This window comes from Electrona antarctica (assembly GCF_951216825.1).
Source record: "Electrona antarctica genome assembly, chromosome: 17".
Classification (NCBI taxonomy): domain Eukaryota; kingdom Metazoa; phylum Chordata; class Actinopteri; order Myctophiformes; family Myctophidae; genus Electrona; species Electrona antarctica.
In genome coordinates this window covers 44,665,564-44,687,593 of record NC_136798.1, presented here as the reverse complement: position 1 = coordinate 44,687,593, position 22,030 = coordinate 44,665,564, and the positions used below count along the sequence as shown (strand labels likewise).

The 22,030-nt window shown below is 40.2% G+C and overlaps 1 protein-coding gene across 1 annotated transcript; it reads right to left on the bottom strand.

Moving 5' to 3' along the window:
* Nucleotides 1–937: 937 nt before the first annotated feature.
* Nucleotides 938–15,458, bottom strand: LOC306941157 (uncharacterized protein; the record flags this gene model as incomplete). The annotated part of the gene is made up of 4 exons (XM_079526469.1): nt 938–965; nt 3,026–3,884; nt 4,116–4,458; nt 15,453–15,458. The coding sequence occupies 4 exons, from the start codon at nt 15,456–15,458 to the stop codon at nt 938–940; spliced, it is 1,236 nt and encodes a 411-aa protein (XP_079382595.1).
* Nucleotides 15,459–22,030: the final 6,572 nt, after the last annotated feature.

Here is a 22,030-nt window from a genome sequence, read left to right as displayed (position 1 = left end):
GGATAGATAGAGGTTCAGCCAGACTGTTGAACACTCAAACATTGTTTTCCTTTATTTTTTTAAATCAAGACATTTTCCCACACAAAGTACTTTATCTAGGGATGGGCAATTAATCGGTCATCAATCAATACAATAAAATGCGATATCGGTATTAGCCGATATCTTTTCATTTTTTTTAAATAAAAATACTAAATCGAAGAGCTTTATGTTGGGACATGGGCTAACATTTCAATAACTGTTAATCCCTAGATTTGTTTTAGATTTTTTTTTTTAAATACAGACAGATCATTGGTTTATATTGGTTATCGGCCATAACAGCACTTTAATTGCCCAGGGTTATTTAATCCATTACATTAATGTGCCTTTTTAAAAAAAAATTATATAATTCTTTATTTACCCATCATATTTACCCAGGGAAGTATGATTTATAAACACGGACCCCTTTTCCGGACGGACCGGCGGAAGTTGTTGTGTGTCTAGCAGCTAACAATAGCCACACCACTCTAGAGTCGATCGACAACAACGGGAGACAAGAATAAATCTATCGAGACTAGCGACTGGACCGCGGAGCGCCGTCTAACACAGGATCTTTTTTCATAAAAAGACGGGATGATTTAGATCGCGAGTTATGAACGTTTTAAGATTTTCGTTTTCATCAGCTAAACAGAGGGAGTTTTTCGATGAGGTCTCACTCTTGCGCGTCAACGAGGATTGCCCAGGAGGCGCGCCTGGGCTATAGAGCCATGCGATCCGTTCTCATATCAATAATCTTCGTCTTTTGGACAATACTTCGTCCTGGGCGTCGGGCATTACTAATAGAAAGGACAAAGTACTTCGTCCTGGGCGATGGGAGTGTTATCAATATCGTCCAGAAGTTTCATATCGCCAGGCAGGAATGCACAGATGTAAAGTGGTGATTTCAAAGCACTGCAATGGGTCACAGACGAAAGAAGCTGAGAGAGCCGCTGCATACACAGCATTTAAAACAACGTCAAATGTAACCTGTGCAAAACAGGACGCGTCGTCGTGTTGAAACCTGCAGTGAAACCACAGTGCTATGCTACCGCTTATCACAAAGATTGGATACATGTGTATATGGATACACGACCAGCTGGTCCCATAAGACATTACCACTCCAAGTAACTATGAGGAGACTGTACAAGATCTCCACACAAGTTTACTCATCAAAACTGGTTATACAACTGTAACCAATATTTATATCTATAAACCAACTAACCATCAAACCTTAATGATAGATGGATGTAAATTATTTTTCCTGGGGATCATGGATGCTTTGCTAGTCAAGTGATCTTCTAAATACAATGGTGCTGCGGTCGTGTCGCTACACCCCCACCCCCCTTGTTAGTATAATCCGTAGCATATCGAAATCGTCCATAAAAATGCCATATCGGTAGGCTATCGAATCGGTCTCAAAATAATCCAGATTATTTTCACAGATATTAATGAAGCAATAATACCGTCAATGGCTCTGTCGGTTTTGTTCTGTGAATTTTAATGTTTGAAGGCAGCATAATCCGTATAATGTCGGAATCGGTCAGAATGGGTATCGGCAGATATGACCCTGCAAATAATCGGATATCGGTCATAATTTCATAATCGTGCACCCCTACTGTGCAATTTCTGTAACTGTTTCAATGGAACAAGGACCTTTAACCTCCATTAGTGGACATTTTGATTTTAAATTGTGTCTAAAGCCCAACCCACTCCAAAGGGTCGGGTCGGGACAAAACGTTGCATTTGGTACAGTAGTTGTTTTCTGTGTGTCTGAATGAACAACTGACTACTAAGGGACTACAAACTCATTTTCAGTGTCGTCGAGAAGACGAGAAATACAATATCATGTAGAAAAAACATCACAATACATCAGAAGATCAGTAAAAGAAAAAACAAAATATATACATGGTTTACAAATAAAAAGCTAAGACAAATTTCTAAACAATCTAAAAACAGTTTTGTGGGGGTCTGTATGCTCACCAAGGTTTTAAGACGACTCGAGGGTCATTCCATGTATTAGGGCCACAGCTATCATCGTACATCACCATAACGTAAAATAGACACTATAACAATTTGCTCGGACACAATGATGTAAAATGCTCCATTAATTTTCATTTAACGTTTGTGTAAGACGAAAATCTACACTAATAGCTGAATATAGGAGGGGCTATAGCGCCCAAAACAAAGTACAGTCAAACACTTATTCCAAAACGGATAGCACAAAAATCCGCTGTGCTGTAGAAGGATAATTTACCCGTATTTGTTTTGAAATATAGGAGCAGTATAATAATCCATAATATTGCCCTTGTCTATCGACATCCATACGAACATACAGCTGTTTAATTTGATCCTCCCAGTGAGCTCATTTATAGTGGAAACCTTTTTTTACCCCATGGTGTGAATGCAATGGTGTCTTAGCTGAGTTATTTTAAACTTTGGTCACACCGTTTAAAATGGACATCTTTTTTATTGTCCTGTGAGAACTGTGGACACGAAGGTGTCTCTTCAGATAACTTGAATCGTTGAAACACTTGTCACAATGTTTACATTGGAAAGGTTTTCTCCAGTGTGGACACGCTGGTGTATTTTCAGGGAAGATGATTGAGTAAAACTCTTGGTACAATGTTTACATTTGAAAGGTTTTTCTCCAGTGTGGACACGCTGGTGTTTCTTCAGGTCACCGGAGTATCTGAAACTCTTGTCACAATGTTTACATTGGAAAGGTTTTTCTCCAGTGTGGACACGCTGGTGTTTCTTCAGGACACCGGAGTATCCGAAACTCTTGTCACAATGATTACATTGGAAAGGTTTTTCTCCAGTATGGACACGCTGGTGTATTTTCAGGTGTTGCTTCAGATACCTTGAATCGCTGAACCTCTTGTCACAATGATTACATTGGAATGGTTTTTCTCCAGTGTGGACACGCTGGTGTATTTTCAGGGAAGATGATTGAGTAAAACTCTTGGTACAATGTTTACATATGAAACGTTTTTCTCCAGTGTGGACACACTGGTGCTTATTCAGGTAACCGGAGTGTCTGTAACTCTTGTCACAATGTTTACATTGAAAAGGTTTTTCTCCAGTGTGGACACTAAGGTGTCGCTTCAGGAGAGATGAGTGACTGAAACTCTTGTCACAATGTTTACAGTTAAAAGGTTTTTCCCTAATGTGGACAAGAAGGTGTCTCTTCAGACACCTTGAATCGCTGAACCTCTTGTCACAATGATTACATTGGAAAGGTTTTTCTCCAGTGTGGACACGCTGGTGTATTTTCAGGGAAGATGATACATTAAAACTCTTGTTACAGTGTTTACAGTGGAAAGGTTTTTCTCCAGTGTGGACACTCTGGTGTGTTTTCAGGATAGATTCCTGATTGAAACTCTTGTCACAATGTTTACAGTGGAAAGGTTTTTCTCCAGTGTGGATACGCTGGTGTCTTTTCAGGGAAGATGCCTGACTGAAACTCTTGTCACACCGTTTACATTGGAAAGGTTTTTCTCCAGTGTGGACACGAAGGTGATTCTTCAGGTATGATGACTGATTGAAACTCTCGCCACAGTCTTCATAGTGGAAAGGTTTTTCTCCTGTGTGGATACGAAGGTGAGTCTTCAAACTAAATGAAAGACTGAAACTCTTGTCACAATGTTTACAGTGGAAAGGTTTTTCTCCAGTGTGGACACAAAGGTGTCGCTTCAGGAGAGATGAGTAACTGAAACTCTTGTCACAATGTTTACATTGGAAAGTTTTTTCTCCAGTATGAACACGCTGGTGTGTATTCAAATTAGTTGAATAACTGAAACTCTTGTCACAATGTTTACAGTGGAAAGATTTTTCTCTGGTGTGGACACGCTGGTGCTTCTTCAGGGAACCTGCTACACTGAAACTCTTGTCACAATGTTTACATTGGAAAGGTTTTTCTCCAGTGTGGACACGAAGGTGTGTTTTCAGGGAAGATGCCTGACTGAAAATCTTGTAACAATGTTTACATTGGAACGTTTTTTCTCCAGTGTGGACACGAAGGTGTGTTTTCAGGGAAGATTCCTGACTGAAACTCTTGTCACAATGTTTACATTGGAAAGGTTTTTCTCCAGTGTGGTAACCTGAGTCACTGAAACTCTTGTCACGTTGTTCGTCATCATCGTCTTCACTGGTCTCCTCCCAATCATCACTGTCTTCAGTGACTTCAGTGTCAGATTCAAGTTCAACTTCAACCTCAGAGCAGTGGGAAGATATGTCTTCTTCTTCTTCATCATCATCAACATAATTTTCTTCTTCACCTTTCACTGCCAGTAATGTCAACGTTGACCCAACAGGTTCCTCTGGTCTTTGAAGTAGTTCCTCCTGTTCATCTTTAAGCTCCTCCTGTTCCTCTTTAAGCTCATCTGGTTCCTTGTTAATGTGTTGAGGCTCTGGTTCCTCCTGGAGCAGACTGGGGCTCCTCTCCTGTTCAGGAGAAACCTCTTCTTTACACACAACCATGTGCAGGATGTCTAGGAGTAGAAACATAGCATGATGGTCAACACTGGATTCCTACAAAAACTAATAGAATATGCACATCACTTGGTAGAGGTGCTGGGTTCAAAAGTAGCATCAGAAAAAGAGAAAATAACCCGCACACTAGAGATCAGCAGATGAGCTTTTTTGTCACCCGAATCCGCGTGTGCATAATTATAATCCGCCCGCTATCCGACCGCAATTTATCACATTTATTAATCTGCACCACCCAAAATCCGCTGCGCAGGGAAGCACCCAGCATATACAGTATAGCCAATCTACAAGCTCACAACGCGTCGCTGCGACGCGTTGTGAGCTTGTAGATCGGCTATTTATACTACTTGTACAAACAATGTCACTCACCACTCTCTCGACAGTTTACCAATGTTACGTATTGAAATTATTTATTTGGAATACCCCTTGAGATACAATATCTTATTTTCGAGAGGGTCCACAGGTATACAGTCAGTACAAGGTAATTAACAAAAAATAAAAAAGGAAAACAAAACAAAACAAAACACAAAACAAACAGTTACAAAACACAAAACAACACAATACAGGGTATTGCACTAGATAAGCAGAGTAGCAACAAGATGGAAAAGTTGTTCCATCAGTATCATTGTCACTATAGGTCAGCATTAAGATACATTTAATTTGGTTTTCAGCATTGGAGAACTTTTGATACAAAGAAACATTTAGTTAATATCATTGTTTGCATGAGAGTATATTAAGTAATATAGTAATAAAGTAAGAAACTACAATGAACAATCCTATTGAAGCCTTATGTCCCATAGGGGACGAAGAGGAGTAGTAAGTAAGTAATATTAAGTAATAGTGTATGAATGTATAAATAATAGATCAAATGGAGTGAGATGGTCATGGGCATGTACAAGAGGTCGTAATATAAGAAGACAGTGCGCTTTTGAACATATTAAAAGATGAAATGGTTTGAATATGCGTTGGTAAATTGTTCCAATCAGAGGGGGCTTTAAATTTGAATGCTTTCTTACCTAATGCATTGGAGACTGTTGGAACAGAAAAATAGGGTTGAGCGGAGTGCCTCAACTGGTAATTGGTAGTGAATGGTACTAGAAACTGTTTGAGATATTGTGGATAGTTGAAGTGTATACATTTAAAAATAAACTGGGTCCAATGACGCGTCTTCTTATAGTGAGAGAGGGCAACTCAAGATTGTCATACATGGTACAATGGTGAGTAAAAGGACAACCTAGGATAAATCTGCAAAGTTTGTTGTAAACTATATTGAGACTGTTCAAATTGGATTTAGATCAGCATAATCAAATATGGGTAAAATAAGTTGTAGAACTAGTCTTTTTCTGACAGAGAATGAGAAGCAGTTTCTAGAGTGATAGAGTACACCAATGCTGAAATTAGCTTTTCTTATAATGTGATCAATGTGACATTTAAATGTTCGACTCTTTGCAGTGGAGTACCATCCAGGCTGGTAATAGAACAGGAGTGACAGTGATGTACCCGAACGCGTTCCTATTTCGGCTGAACGTGAACTGAACGTACTGTATTTCTGCCTGATGAACGTCATTGTGAACGCGTTCATTTCTGGCGTGTGTGAACGTCACATTCTCACGTTCAACTTCGTTCAAAAGTGAGTGAGCCTTCCAGGCGAAACCCCCGCTAAAACACACCCTAATCAGTCCTTAATATCTAGTGGAAAACCCACCAATAAGCCCTTATCCAACACAAATTAACTAATCTTTCTCAAGCCGCACAATTTCACTGGAGCGCGCAGCACGCATATGCACGCAGACAGCAGACACATACAGTCCTACATGTCCCGACCCAAACACTGAGGAGGTAAAGTAAACGTGTTTATAATGTGCCACGGAAAATAGATTCCAATTGCTTATTTTTGCGTCGATGAGGTATGTCGTATGTGTCCAACTGTCCATACATGATCGCCTCGTTCGGCCAACAAAATGTATCTCCCTCCCTCCACAGAAGCGCAGTGATGCCTGATTTATTCTTCGTCGTACACGTGTTCCATGCTGAAAATAGTTGATCTACAAGCTCGCAGCGCGTTGTGAGCTTGTAGGCTGCGGCTGTGAGGCTGTGAGCTTGCAGGCTGTAAGAACTGAGACCCTTCACAATAAAAGCATGTAGCTTTCACAAGTTGGCCCATAATAAAGACAAGGAAAAGGATGAATCCTTACATTCGGTGGCATTTCACATTGCAAAGAGCTATTTTTCAAAATCACACCCGTGTGAACTGAGTGTTGCAACCACCGGCACACGGTAACTCTGTCATTTCTCAACCGTTTCGGACGCGGGGCGGCTCGCCGGAACCGGGCCGGCACCCTGGATGCGTTCCTGTGGGTCTGGAACTCCCCACCCCCCCGGGAACACCCACACGGAGTTGCACCACTCACTTCACACGGGTGTGATTTTTTTAAAGTCTGCGGGTCTATATGGCCATGGGCTGTGGCAATAATACAAAAAGAAAGGAAAAAAAGGACGAAAAATAACAAATAGTTCATTTTTTGGAACCATGAACTTTAGTTCAAAATGTTGAATTTAGGAACTATGAACTGAACTAGTTCCTTTTTAAATTTCTGAACTGTGAACTGAACTAGTTCATCAAATAAATGAACTTTCCCAACACTGAGGAGTGATTGTATATATCCATTTCCATGGTAACACGCACGCCGTCCACGTTCTTTGCAACGTATTTTCATACAGCATATCCAGTCATCGGCAGGGTAAAGAACTGAATCACTCCCAGTCCCAAGCCAAACGTATATTCCTCCCTTCTGTTTTACTTAGTTTTAAGTTTCTCTCAGACTCAATAGCTGCCTGTTAGCAACTTTAGCATAGCTGCCTGTAGGAGACCACTGTGTTGTTGTTGTTGTGCAACAGTCAGGACCCAACTTCATAGGCGGCTAATTTGTGCCAGATCATGGAAAATGATGTAATGTAATTAAAATACTACTAACGCACGCACACCAAGATTTTGTGCATTTTAAAAGCTATAATAAGCATATAGATAGATGCCATTCATTTATTTCTCGCATTATTTCATCTGCGGTTTATCCGATATTAATTTATAATATATTGAATTGACCCAAATCCACCCTAAACTGCGGTTCACCCGCGGCAAACCGCGGCTAAATCCGCTACCCGCTGGTCTCTACCGCACACTCATCTGCTCCAAAAGTTCAACTTTATTGACGACGTTTCGAGCCAAGGCTCTTCATCTGGTCAAACTCGAGATGTGAGTGATCCACCCATTTAAATAGACACCCACGGGTCACATTAATAGTCAATGGGTGGAACAAACACAACATGGTCATCAAATCAATGAACCAAATATCACTATAAACAGTGGAATAAGCATAAATGGACATCATGATTAATAGAATCTATATTATAGAAATAATTCACATAATCAGTTATTATCTTAAGCAACAATTCAAGGATATATATACATCATAGTTACAGTGAAGGAAAAAATGCCTGATAGGAAAGCCCTCGTTCATTCCCTTTGGTGACATTGTGTTTAAAGCTGCAATAATATGTCAAAATTTTAATGACCTTTATTTAAAAAAAATTTGGTATTCAGACAGCCAGCAATGGGTAAAACGCTCCCAAAATAAATTTAGTCTCTGTGGCACATCTAGGGGCTGCAATCTGCATTCAACAATTTTCCTAGAAGCTTCGTCATTGGTCGATTTGCCTGTCTACTACCTGATTGGTTAGCCATTTTGACTGGTTTTTTTTCTCGACCAATGACAAAGCTTGTTGTTACTAGGTAATTTCCTGACAACTACCATGTAATTACCTGATAGGTACCCAGTAAGGAAGAAAGAACTGTCCTGTAAAAGGAAGTGTGCTCTATTTCCATGTACCTACTTTGAACTTTGAATTTTGAACTGGCAATAACTGTTAAAACCTTGCAAGTTACCGTGAAACGTGGAACTGTACTCTGAAAGGAAGCGTGGTTTCCATTTCTATGTTCTTTCCCCAGAATTGGAATTGGAAAATTACCAGGTATTTACCCAGTATTTAGTAGATTATTACCCAATAATCTGGTGTTTACCATGGGTGTGTAAAATTATATCAGGGAGTGATAACGACTAAGACAAAATGATCAGTGTTGTTGGCGGCATCCTCTCCACTCCAACACGTGTCCATAAGTCTGCTTCTCCCCCTGGACAGCACACTGTACACACTGCATCTGTATATTAGCTGTGAGGAGATAAGAGGAAACAACCACAGAGTTCCCAGGACCCAAAACACCAGTATCCCCACCATTACCAGCCATCAACTACATAAAGATAAAATGCATTATTATTACACCACCACCCGGTAACAAATACGCAAACACAGGATAACTGTCAAAGACTATATTACCTGTACTCTCGCCTATGTCTTTGTCTGAAACAGAACCACAGAAAACATATTGCCTTATGTGAGTTCTGTTCTGAAAGTTTTAGCAAGATTTTAGCAAAATACTAAAAAAGTAATGTGAAGTAATTTATTTTGTTACTTTAACACCAAAATGAATAATGATTAGGGATGTCGACTGGTAACCGGATACCAGTTAGAAATAACAGAATATTGTTATCGGCCTAACGGTTAATTTTTATAATAATAAATGCATGTTCTGATCTTAAATCCCTTTATTTTAGATAGTTTTTTTTAGAAATAGTGCAACATAAACATTAGAGACTTTAGTTGTTACTGTACAATAGTTTAAAACAGTTGTCATGTTGCACACATGCCTACAATTGCTGTCACTAATGCATTGTATTTATTTTTTGTACTCGCAGATGCATGCGTGCAGATCACGATGCGTTGTTTATTGACGATTAAGCCTACAACAATTTAAAATGTTGCTTTTTTGTTTGTCTTTTTTGGAGTAAATGTCAAAATCATAAATGTATACCATGTATACCATTTGTCTACCAACGTTAATTATGTATACATGCATATATATTACATTTGGGGTAAAAAAATAAATAAAGTCGGCTACCCGGATGGGAAATTAACTGTAACCGACATCCCGGCGGCCAAATACAGATAATTTTGTAGCTCCATGACAAGTCTGACAACCACTGACATAGAAACTATTATTATTTTATTTTTGTATTAAACGGTCATGATTTAGAGGACATTTGTAGAATCTGGTCTCAGGTCTTAATGGGTTAAAGAAAGGAAGAGCACATGAAACTTACTGAGGTGTGGCTGGTCTTCAGCTTCCTGTTTAATAGAAACGTCTTCAGCTTCCTGTTTAATAAAAACGTCTTCAGCTTCCTGTTTAATAGAAACATCTTCAGCTTCCTGTTTAATAGAAACGTCCCTGGCTGAGTCTGGAGAGTTCATCTTCACCTGGGATGCATCATGGGTATTGTAGTTCTTATGAGTCTTCAACTGCAGTCTGGACTACGGTCTGAAATCAAGTGAATAAGGAAGGACTTTAATAACTGTCCGGCAGCCGGAGTGTGGAGTGGGAAATTTGTTATATATATTTGTATTGGCCTAAAATATTGCCTATAGGCCTATACATAAATTAATGAATCCACTTGCTGACCGGCTGTCGCTATAGGCCTATCTCACAGCATTTCCCCGCCCCCTTTCCATGCCCCCTTTTGGAGCTAGCTCCAAAAGGGGGTGTGGCAATGCTGTGTGATAGGCTTATTCTGCAGTGTTTATTTAACTCTAAAAAGTGTACTGTATAGTGTACACATGATGATGGGTCCATTTGTACACTCATTTGAATTAAATGAACACTAAGACTTTTACGGTGTATGAATTCATTAATTACAGTCTAAATGAAAACCACACCTGGGCAAAAGATAATGAAACGCAATCTTTGAACAACTTCTGTTGTTTATTAAAGAAAACAAATGCTATAGCTGCTTTAAAAAATATATAAATTGGTCACAAAAAATTAACAAAGTGCTAAAATAAACAAAGTGCTATAGGGCAATAAAGGCCCTGTAGTGCATGTCTTTGTTTATTTTCCAGGTGTTTCTTGATATTTGAAGTAGATTTTTTCGACGTGGAATATAGCTTCTTCCCTATGCACAACTTGCAGCGGACAATAATGCTCATCTCGTCTTGACATACTCAAAATAATGCAAATGCTTCCAAGTATTGAATGTTATAACGCTTTGTTGTGCCGGTGACTCTGTCTCCTCCACCTCCTTAATGGTTAGTTTGTTTACGTCTCTTCTCTCTGTGTAGTCTAACGAGTTACACACACTAGTTTAGGTTGTTGGCATCCGATACTTCACACATAGGTACCGACGAGTGTGCATCGTTTCCGTATGCGCTCTAGAGTCTAGATCTAGAGCGGATCAGCAGTCTGTAAAGCAACTCCACCCCAACCCAGTCTAGCATTATAAATAAACACTCAAACCCACAGTTCCACCATGGCTTGTGAAAATAGTAATAATATTACTTTTGGAAAAAAGTAAATGTAATATTATTACTCAAAATGTGAAAGTAACTAGTTAAGTTACATATTACTGGAATATAATTAATATTACTGAAAGTAATATATTACTTAAGTTACTTGACAACACTGATCCCTACTTCACACAGGTGTGATTTTGTTATGAACACCCTCTTTTGCCACTCCCTAAAAGCTCAGTGAGTCTGATGTTTAGTTCAAATCTAGCCCAGATGAGTGAAAGAGAGCCACCCTTTGGTGAACAAGAAAAGTACCAATTAATCTATTTGGAAACACTTTGCTTCAAGTGTGTGTGTGTGTGTGTGTGTGTGTGTGTGTGTGTGTGTGTGTGTGTGTGTGTGTGTGTGTGTGTGTGTGTGTGTGTGTGTGTGTTATGGTTAGCGTTACATTTCAATAGTGTGTTAGGGTTACATTTCAATGGTGTGTGTTAGGGTTAGGGTTACATTTCAATGGTGTGTGTTAGGGTTACATTTCAATGGTGTGTGCACCACAACACAATAGGTCAAAACCTAAAATGAATTGAAAATGGAGGACCCTGGTGTAAACAAGTCTTTAGTGCTTTTCATGGTTTCGTCCTCAAATAAGCAGTTTTTGTATTATTGACCTGTGCATTTTGGTCCATTCTACATACTGTGAATACAATGTTCAATCAATCTAAAAACCTCTCTCTCTCTCTCTCTCTCTCTCTCTCCAACTCCATCTCATCTCCAACTCAGCAGAGCAGGCAGGCAACAAGCCGCCAAGAGAGCTAGCTCCCTTTGGAGGAGCAACTTACATTAGTATTACTGCTTGTTTATAACAAACAAGTTACAATATTATTACTGCTGCTAGTATTAACTACTGCGTGTTTATAACAAACAAGTTACAATATTATTAATGCTGCATTAACTAGGCTACTGGTTGTTTATAACAAATAAGGTACAATATTATTACTGCTGCTAGTATTATCTACTGCTTCTTTGGAATCATTTATAACAAACAAGCAGATATGAGAGAAATACTCGTAGTGTAAAAGATGAGTCAATAATATAAAAGATAAATGTAGTAAAAACAAGGTTAAATGAACACTAAGACTTTTACGGTGTATGAATCAGTTCATCTTACCTTCTGTACGTGTTTCAGGGTTGAGCTGCTTAACGACGATACTGTTTTCAAAAGTTTTACTGTTATTATTAAACTGTTTTCAAACGTTTTACTTTTATTATTAAAGTGTTTTCAAACGACACTGCTAACAGCTAGCTGCTTTGTGCGGGAACTGTTTTTTTGGCAAGTCTAAGCTAGCAAATATAAGACTTCCGGTGGACGATCTCTTCAAAATAAGAGTACCCTCTAGACTCTAGAGGGTACTCTTGTTTTTATTTTTTATTTTTTATTTTATACTCTAGAGTCTAGAGTATTGAAAAAAAGATTCATTTGCACATTAAAACTATAAATTAAGCATGTAAACGATGCTATAAGACCGGGGGCGGGGAAATGCTGTGAGATAGGCCTATTGTTCGACTTATTGTAATTTAAGTAATGCATCTATAAGATATAAGGGTCCACTTGGTTACCAACTCTCCATCATTTAGCTGAGGACCACCAGGAACTCCCTCAAGGACCATTGGTGGTCCCCAGACCACTGGTTTAAGAAAAAAAATCTACATTCTCCAATTGTTTAGATTAATTTTAATTTGTATAATAAGACAGATACAAGCTCACAACGTGATTGTTTAGATTAATTGTAATTTAAGTAAGATCTATAAGGGTCCATTTTGTTACCAACTCTCCATCATTTAGCTGGGGACCACCTGGAACTCCCTCAAGGACCACTGGTGGTCCCCGGACCACTGGTTTAAGAAAGAAAATCTACATTCTCCAATTGTTTAGATTAATTTTAATTTATATAAGACAGATCTACAAGCTCACAACGTGTTGCTATGCAACACACAATCTATCATCTAAAAGCTCAATAATATAATAATATTATATATCTTTTGCTTTAGCGTCAGTCTGCATGTCTCTATAGACACTATTAAATAGGTGACGCCACACAGTATAAGCAATTTAAAAATACAGATAGGCTATCATGAATGCGTTATTACATCGTCTTTACAATAACTGTAATGTAATAATAATAATACTAATAATGTAATGTAATAATTATTTAATTAATTGCACTTTTATTCTGAAGGCAACCGGATGTCTTATATTTGCTAGCTCCCAAACAGGAAGTTCTAGATTTGCCAAGAAGACAGTGCTGTGTGCGCACCTATATCTAAGGGTTGTGCGCATGCGCACTAGCCCTGCTGGAGCGTGCACGGTGCACGTACCATAAACGGCCACTAGGGGGAGCCATGGTACAGTGTAATACAGTGGGGAACAGCTCTAGAGATTTACTAAAATATTTATATCAATTATTCTAAGCCTTTATCAATCCATCCAGGATCCTGGTGAGTCATGACCATAACACCTCTCATTCTGTGAGAAAACAAACAAACAACAAGATTGCATATTTAATTATATGATAGGCTATACTACATTTAATAAATGCTCTTTGTTTAGCGTTTTTCATTTTAATGTATTCACAGAATCAAAGGTTTTATGGTCATGATTCACCAGGATCCTGGAAGGCTTGATTCTAGGCTTAAAATAATTGATATACATATTTGAATACTTCTTTAGTCCAATGTTTGTTTTGTAAACGCCATTGACAATGAAGGGAAATGTTACGTCATAATGTACCTCATTATGTCATATTGTCCCTTTATTGTTAATGGCGTTTAATGTTTGTGTTTGCACCGTTTGTTTGACATCACCATTACATCACCTAATCAACATGAGTTAGACTTTAATATATTAGCGCCCCTCACTTCACACGGGTGTGATTTTTAAATACATTTATAAATATCTTTTGTAAATCTCTATGGAAAGAAATGAATGGCCGATTCTTTCAGTGGGTCCAGAAAATCACGCCCACTGCTATTCTCTATATATCACACTTTTCCCCGCCAACGTACGGGGACAGAGTCGTGTGTGCGGCCCATCCGGTGGGATGCTACCACGGATGTAGCGTCACACTGTTTACACTTTACAGGCTTGCATGGCCAGACTGTTGCCTCCCACTGTCCCACCCACATTCACAACAACGAATAGTTATTAACACTGACGTTCATTGATTGATTGATTTTAGTATTTAACAGTTTGCAGAATGGGTACATTTCACATGAAACCACAACTCGGAAGACCCATTAGAGTACGTTTGTTTGCTTTAATAATGGTGAAGAGCTCAGGTACAGTGTGTGCTGCGCATGGATGTCATTACAACCGGACCAAACTAAATAATTGGCTAAAAGAAGAGTGTTTCATCCACAAACTAAAAACTAAATCAGAATGTTCTTGTCAGCAGTGGTATCATTTCTATCGCATCCCAAAAGACAAGGACGAAAAAAGAATGTGGTTAAGAAACTTGAACTTAAAACAAATGCCTAAAGTTGTGCATGTATGTTCATTTCACTTCGTGGACAAGAAACCTACACGGGAAAACCCGTACCCAACGCTACGTTTGGGTAACGAGAGACCACGAGACCCAGCCTCAGAGAGACGGTTGAGACCACCAGAGAAGAGACGGCTGATCTTTGGGAGAAACACGGGTAAGATTATTGTAAAAGGCATTGCGCGCCCGCACACACACACACACGAAACGCAATGTATCGCCTTGCTAAAATAATGGCCTATTTCTATCTGCAAGCAACTCTTTAGATCCTATTTTGCAACCCTTGACACTGACAGCCCAAACAGAAAATTAAACGACATTTAATCAAACGCATAGCCTACTATGTCTGTTGTTTAAACCTGTATTCCACTGGTTTTCATGTGCAGTAGAAAGTAGTTTAAAATGTTTTAAGCCCTTATTAGTCTATTCATCTTTCCATGTGCTTAAAGCTGAATTGACAGTGCCTTTTAATCATGGTGGTGTGTTAAACAATATAATACATCTCATTAACCTACGTAAATATGTCTGTACCCGCAGACAAGCCTGCAGATCCTGTGTCAGAGAGTCCACATGATGACCACAGTAATGCCCAAGCTCGCAAGACCTCACACGATGTCAACACACAGTGGTCAAACCCAGGAATGGATTACCACAGTTATGACAAAGCTCCACCTAGGAAGACTGTGTTGACTGAACCATCACCTGAGAGCTCACATTCTGTTGCAGAGAATCTCCTAAAAGATGATGAAGACTGTCCTCTGTACACAGGGATTCCTCTACTTGAATTCAACACTCTTGTGTCTTGCTTACAAAGCTTTGCCCGCACATCAACAATGCCAGTTGTAGATCAAATCTTTATGACATTAATGAAACTTGGACAAAACTTTGTAATAGCAGATTTAGCAAAACGCTTCAAAAGGTCACGTAGTCAGGTTAGTAAAACAATTAAATTATGCATAGACCGTGGCTTCACAGTTCAAGACCTGCTAGATGAGCGTAAAGTACGCTTGGTCTTACCAGCATTTACACAAAAGAAATCCCAGTTGACAAATGAGCAGGTCACACGCACACGATGCATTGCTAATGTCCGCATTCATGTGGAACGAGCAATAAGGCGTCTTAAGGTGTTCACAATTCTCTCACACACTGTGCCCATTAGTACGGCCCCTAAAATTGACCAAATACAAAAAATGTGTGCAGCACTTGTAAATCTAAGAGGAGAGCTTATTTCAAGCAAATAGACACAAATGTATTCTGCTTGAAATTATTTCTATTTTCATTTCTCATTTGTATTTTATGTATTTATTTTTTGACAGACGTGAAGAAATGCCTATGAATTAGAAACTGAGATAAACCAGGTATTTATTTTCTAAAATTAATGATTTTTGTCCTAGAACAAACATTGATGAAAGACTTTGTTTTGTGTACTGCAGGTTTATTTATTTCCCTCGAAGAGGGCAAAGGTATTTTTGGCAGAGATGTATGTTTTTGTTTGCAAAACCATCAGCCAACTTGGGCAGCATGTGATTAAAAAATAACTTCTCCAGGTGTTCCAGATTTCCCTCGAAGAGGGCAAGGTATTTTTGGCAGAGATGTATGTTTTTGTTTGCAAAATCATCAGCCAACTTGGGCAGCATGTGATTAAAAAATAACTTCTCCAGGTGTTCCAGATGTCCATCTGTGTATTCTTGATCAAATGGGATGTCCACCTCGATGTGCTCAGTTGGTGTCCAGACAACCAGCTGGCAGCACTGTAGGCCTATAGGCACATCATGGCCAACTGCGACTGAAAGCACATTGGTACAATAGTGTCATTAGTATCAGTGTTACACAATGTTAATTGTAATAATAATGTAAATGTATTTTATTTTACCAACCTGGAGGTAGTACCCATCTTTTCCATTGGTACGCATTTGAAACTGTCCATCATCCAAGGGCTTGATGTCACCATTTGGCCGGCAGAGGAAGTCTGAGAGAGATGTGGAATTCTTGAAAGGGCACTTGATTTCAAGGAGCTTTGTAGCGTCAAGAATCCCATCTGGGCTGGCTCCCAACCAAGGATGATCAGGGTGAACAACCAGGCCTCTCCTCTCAACAACTTGCCCTCTGCTCTCCAGAAGTTCAATTACATTGGCCTCGTTATCTTTGCCGTGTTTTGTTGCTGCACTGCCAGTGAATGTTGGGTACAAGTGCTCATTTAAAAATTTAGTTGGATCTGTGGTGTGTCTTGTGGGGACCCGTTTAGCTGTGCTGGCTGTTAGACGCAGCTTCCTAGCATCATGCCAGACCTGTGAAGCACTTTGTGTTCTGGTTTCTTCCATGAGTGTTGCTGCTTGGATGCGAGTTCATTTGATGTAGGCGTCATAGAATGTAGCCTACTGCATTTTCTACAGGTGAGTGTGGTGCTGCTGTCACTGTGTTCAGTGTGAGAAAGTGTGTTTAATGTATCATGATGTAGAGTTGGGCTTGACTGGCCCTGCCTGTTGACATCTGCACTGTAACTGAGCTGCAGGAGACCATTTGTCTGGAGCTGAAACAGAGGGGCCATTACTGATGTGTTGATGTGGGCTGTGTATTCTGCATTGGTTCCTAAACAGTCGGGGTGGTGGAGATAGAGTGGCATCTGGCTGTGGTGTTGATGGAAGGAGAATACCAGCACTCACGGAGTCCTTTAAGGCACTTTACTGTTTCATCTTTAACAGGGAAAGGTAAGCTGCAAGCAGCAACACAACGAGTGCTGGTATTCTCCTTCTTTGAAAGTTTTTCCTGACCGTGCACCCGGTAAAATGTTCCAAGAGACTGAGACAGTGGAGTTGTGCGTGCTTCCCTCTTTTCTAAATGTGGTGTTGATGGGCCTGCATTGATGTGTTGGGGTTTGTGGCGTTTGAAATTAATGTGTTTTAATTTCTTCAGCCGCTTATTCCTCTTCACACCAGAGTTCCACGTCCGCTGGACATCAGTACAGGCCTGACTGGTTGACTGCCTGCCTGCATTTTCGACCTACGATAAGGAAATAATGATCAGTTATTAACTAAAGCGTTTCCAATCATGCTGGAATCACCACCACCATTAACCTTAATGTTTGAGTCTGAGATCTCCCCCTTCGCTAACACAGCGGATTTGTATTGTGGTGTGGCATGGACACGTTTGTACATGGAGTGGACGCGTTTGGAAATATCCAATTGATCATATCAATGAATCATGATACTGCCTACAGTGCTACACAACACCATGCAGGCGCGCGGCGTGTGCCGTGCGTAAGGATATTAATTGGATCGTTCCAAACGCACTGTACGCGCGCAGTAAATAACATGCATATGCGCGCTTTAAATCCATGGTGTAGTCCAGAAAGTTTATCCAGATGACCAGATCATTTGCAATTTATGTAAAAAAATAGAACCATGCTTTAATTTGTACAGTCATAGTTACATTTAGAAGGTGAGAATAGCCAGCACACAATAAATAAAACATCCTTTCATAGGCCTAGTTTGACCTCCACGAACAGAAGAAGGACGCGCGTTTGTCGCATTTCATGAACATGCATGCAAATTAGCCACGTGCCCTTAGAATGTCAACAAACAGCACGTGCTTCCTCGTAGCTTCCTCGCCGACTGCTCTTAAAATAGTCTGACCAAATAAAAAGACTAGGCCTACTAAATGGTTGAATAATGACGTTTTGATTATTTTAATCACATGTCGGTAGAGATCCAAAGCATTTAGGACAGGTCTTAATCCTCAATGCGTAGTGATGGGGGAGTTAGAATTTATGTAGGTATGTTTAGGGTAGGGTACCATATTATTAGGCTATTTGAGTTTAGGACTTACCTTCCACAGAATTGCAGCAGCATGACTGCATGAGCGACCTGGGCCTGCAATGCAGCAACAACCTGCTGTTTGAATTACACCTGTCCTAGTTGACAGAACCCATGCGCTGTGGTGTCTTGCATGCAGACTCTGACTGGGTTCTACGTCTGCTTTGAGGTAGACAAGGTCGTGTTCAAGTTCTTTCACGAACACTGTACCGACCTTGTTTGCTGTGAAGATATGCCTCGGAACTTTTCAAGTTTTTCATAGCTTGACCATCACAAGCCATGGACTCAACAAAATAGTCGAAAATGCTGCTGTATGTGATACGAGGCCACTTTCTCATGTCATCCTCCCAAGTGTCAATAGCAGCTGGCAATAGGCTAATATCACCCTTTCTCAATTCGTTTAGATTGTGATCCCACATTATCTTATTCATCTTCTTTTTTCGAGGCTTCCCTCCTCGTCACCTCCCGCGACCCCTCCCCGTGTGCAACCGGAACTGCCGCACACACAATCGCAATGCACTATGGGCTGTATGAAAAATGTGAATACTGTAGCCCATGTTCCTGACCAAAAACCTTGTAGCGCTGCCACATATGTTAAAAAAATGTATTTTATTTATGGCATTTAAAAGTGTATGTCACAGATATTGTATAATGGTCCTTAATTAACGCCATCCTTTAAGGGTAATGTCCTAATAGGTTTTATTTTGTTATTGTTTAAGGGGTGTTTTGAAAGCCTATGTTATGATTTGAGGGGATTGTTTTGATTGACGGGTCCGATACTGTCTGACGCACGTAAAGTAGGCGTTGGTGGCCGGCCCGCGGGAGGAACGAACGAGAGAGGCAAACCGTCCAGGAAGTCCACAGGAGACCTAGACCAGTTTGATCATTATTTATTTAATAATTAACTCTACTCGGAAAGCTATAGGTGGAAAATAGCTAAGGCCACACTGCAGCGCTGTACTACACAAGAGAAAAGACTTGGTGAGACCGTTTATATTTTATTTTCCCTTGGGATTCACGGAACGATAAGGAACAATAGGAGAGTGCGGGCGCGTGCGCGAGACGCAGACTTTAATTACTCTTTTCTTACAGACCTATCAAACTATTTAGCGGACGTACGTGCGTGCGTGCGTGCATGCGTGCGCGAATCGAGGACATTCGATTCCACTGGGTTTCATTAACTTGTTTTCAGTTTGTTGGTGTTTATACCTGGCTGTATTATTATCTCTCTTTGAGTAGATAAATACTATCATAACTTCATCACAACTTCGCTGTGTTTTTACTGAGTGTGTTTGCTGTCTAATGTCTATTGCTATTCCTGTCATTCAGCATAAATCAATTGTGTCGAAGGAGCTAGATCAGTCACTAACCCGTGATTTAAAAAAGAGTAACAGTTAATTTAATTATTTAATCGTTACAACCTCTCATGAACATGTGGTCTGACTTCCGTCCTGGACTACAAGTCACACCTCCATGCAGCCTCCCCCCTCTCCACAAGGAGGGGAAGTGCACTAAAGCATTATGGGCATTGTAGGAATTCAGCAATCCAGTCAAACCACAGACTTCATTATGTTTCTGGCCATAGGGGTTACATCATGCCTGTTATCTACTACAAATACTACTAATACTTAACATTGAGTGACTGCAGTTTCTTCCTTGGAAAAACTCTTCAGATCGTCTCAGACAATAATTCTATGCACCTCATAGAACAACAGTTAACACATTTAGGACTGAGGCTTATTCCAAAAACGCCTTCTAAATCCTGACCTAAGCTTTCAGAAAATCTTCAAATATTCATATATAGATTTTTTATGTTGCTATATACTGTATAGCAACTAACCCAAAAAATGGGTTCCAGGACTGAATGGGTTTGAGAGTAGAATAATGTTTTTTTTTCCCTTCTCTTCTTCTTCTTCTTCTCTTCTTCTTCTTTTTGCACTTGCACTTGTCAACCTGCTCACAGCATGAAAGAGTCCAGCATGGGTTAAGTTTGACAATGCATTCAGGATTGTTGACAGACAGGCAGGTCACTGATATAATCTAGCTGAACCAAAAGTGAAAGAGTTCCACAGCAGACTGACAGCTGAGCTCTGGTTCTCTACGAGTACCTCTCATGGATTAAGAGTGTCTGCTAAATTGTAAATTGGCAGGATCTTATAGTTAGACCAAATTAAGGAAAGGTGAGTAAAGTATAGATGTACGGTTATGATTTTTATTTTAGCAAACAGACATAGCCTACATGCCTGAAATTCCACGGTTGTTCGGTGTGTCTAGAATCACAGTACGTAGGCATTTCAAGTGGCATAACATTGATATACTGTACATTGATGAATACATTATTAACAGTTTGCAAATAGTACGGCGGTACGATTACACGACGGTGCTAATGCTAAAAGTATAACACAAAAATGCCCTGAAGCTGCGTTCACACAGGCAGATGCAAAGATTCACAGCATAGTTGTCGTTTTGTATCTTTGAATCTGAAGTTGAAGCCAGTTCAACGTATTTGTAGCTTTATATATATATATATTAATAGTAGCTACAGACGACGGATTTGTTTTGCATCGTCATGTCACTGGCTTCCATTGACAATGAATGGTAGATTATCTTTGAATCTTAGCATGGCTGGCTTTCATTGACAATGAATACTAGACTTTATCTTTATTTTTATAATGCCTGTGTGGACGCAGCATAAGGGCTTGTTTCCATTGTGGTCCTGCATATTCAAGTCATTGTGTGTCTGCATTATGTTTATCAATACAGCACATGTAGGCCTTTACTGGAAAGAATCCCTAACATTTTACGTTTTAACTTGTATTCAGTGTGTCAGAAATGGCCACAGCCAGCGGCCTCCTGTCTGAAGATCAGTTCCGGTGTTCTATATGTCTGGAGGTGTTCACTGATCCGGTCACCACTCCGTGTGGACACAACTACTGCAACGCCTGCATCACAGAGCACTGGGACACCAGTGACGTGTGTCAGTGTCCGCTGTGTAACAAAAGATTCTACAGGAAACCAGAGTTCTCGGTCAACAGAGTGCTCTCTGAGATGGTCGATCTGTTCAGGAAGTCACTGCAGCTGAAAACGACTTCCAACGCAAACCAAGAACCTGCTAAGCCGGATTAAGTGTCCTGTGGCACTGACGCCAAGCTCAAAGCCCTGAAGTCCTGCCTGGTGTGTCTGGTCTCCTACTGAGATACTCATCTGGAGCCTCACGGCAGAGTCCCACCGTTGAAACGACACACACTAATCGACCCCGTGAAGAACGTGGAAGACTATGTGTGTCAGAAACACGACAAGACGTCTGGAGCTGTTCTGTAAGACTGACCACACGTGCGTTTGTCAGTTCTGCAGCGAGTTAGACCACAAGTTCCATCACATTGTATCTCCGGAAGAGGAATACGAAGGAAAGAAGGCTGATCTGGGGAAGACAGGCTGAAGTTCAGCAGATGATCCAGGAGAGAGGAGCGAAGATTCAGGAGGTCAAATACTCAGTAGAGCTCAGCAAGAAAGATGCTGACACAGTGATAGCAGAAAGTGTGGAGGTCTTCACTGCTCTGATCAGCTGTATTAAGAGAAGCCAGGCTGAGCTCATTGGTGTGATTGAAGAGAAGCAGAAAACAACAGAGAAACAGGCTGAAGGCTTCATTAAAGATCTGCAGCAGGAAATCACTCAGTTAGAGAAGAGAAGCTCTGAGCTGAAGCAGCTCTCACACATTGAAGACCACCTCCACCTCCTCCAGAACTTCACATCCATCAACACCACCCCTCCACCCACTGGAC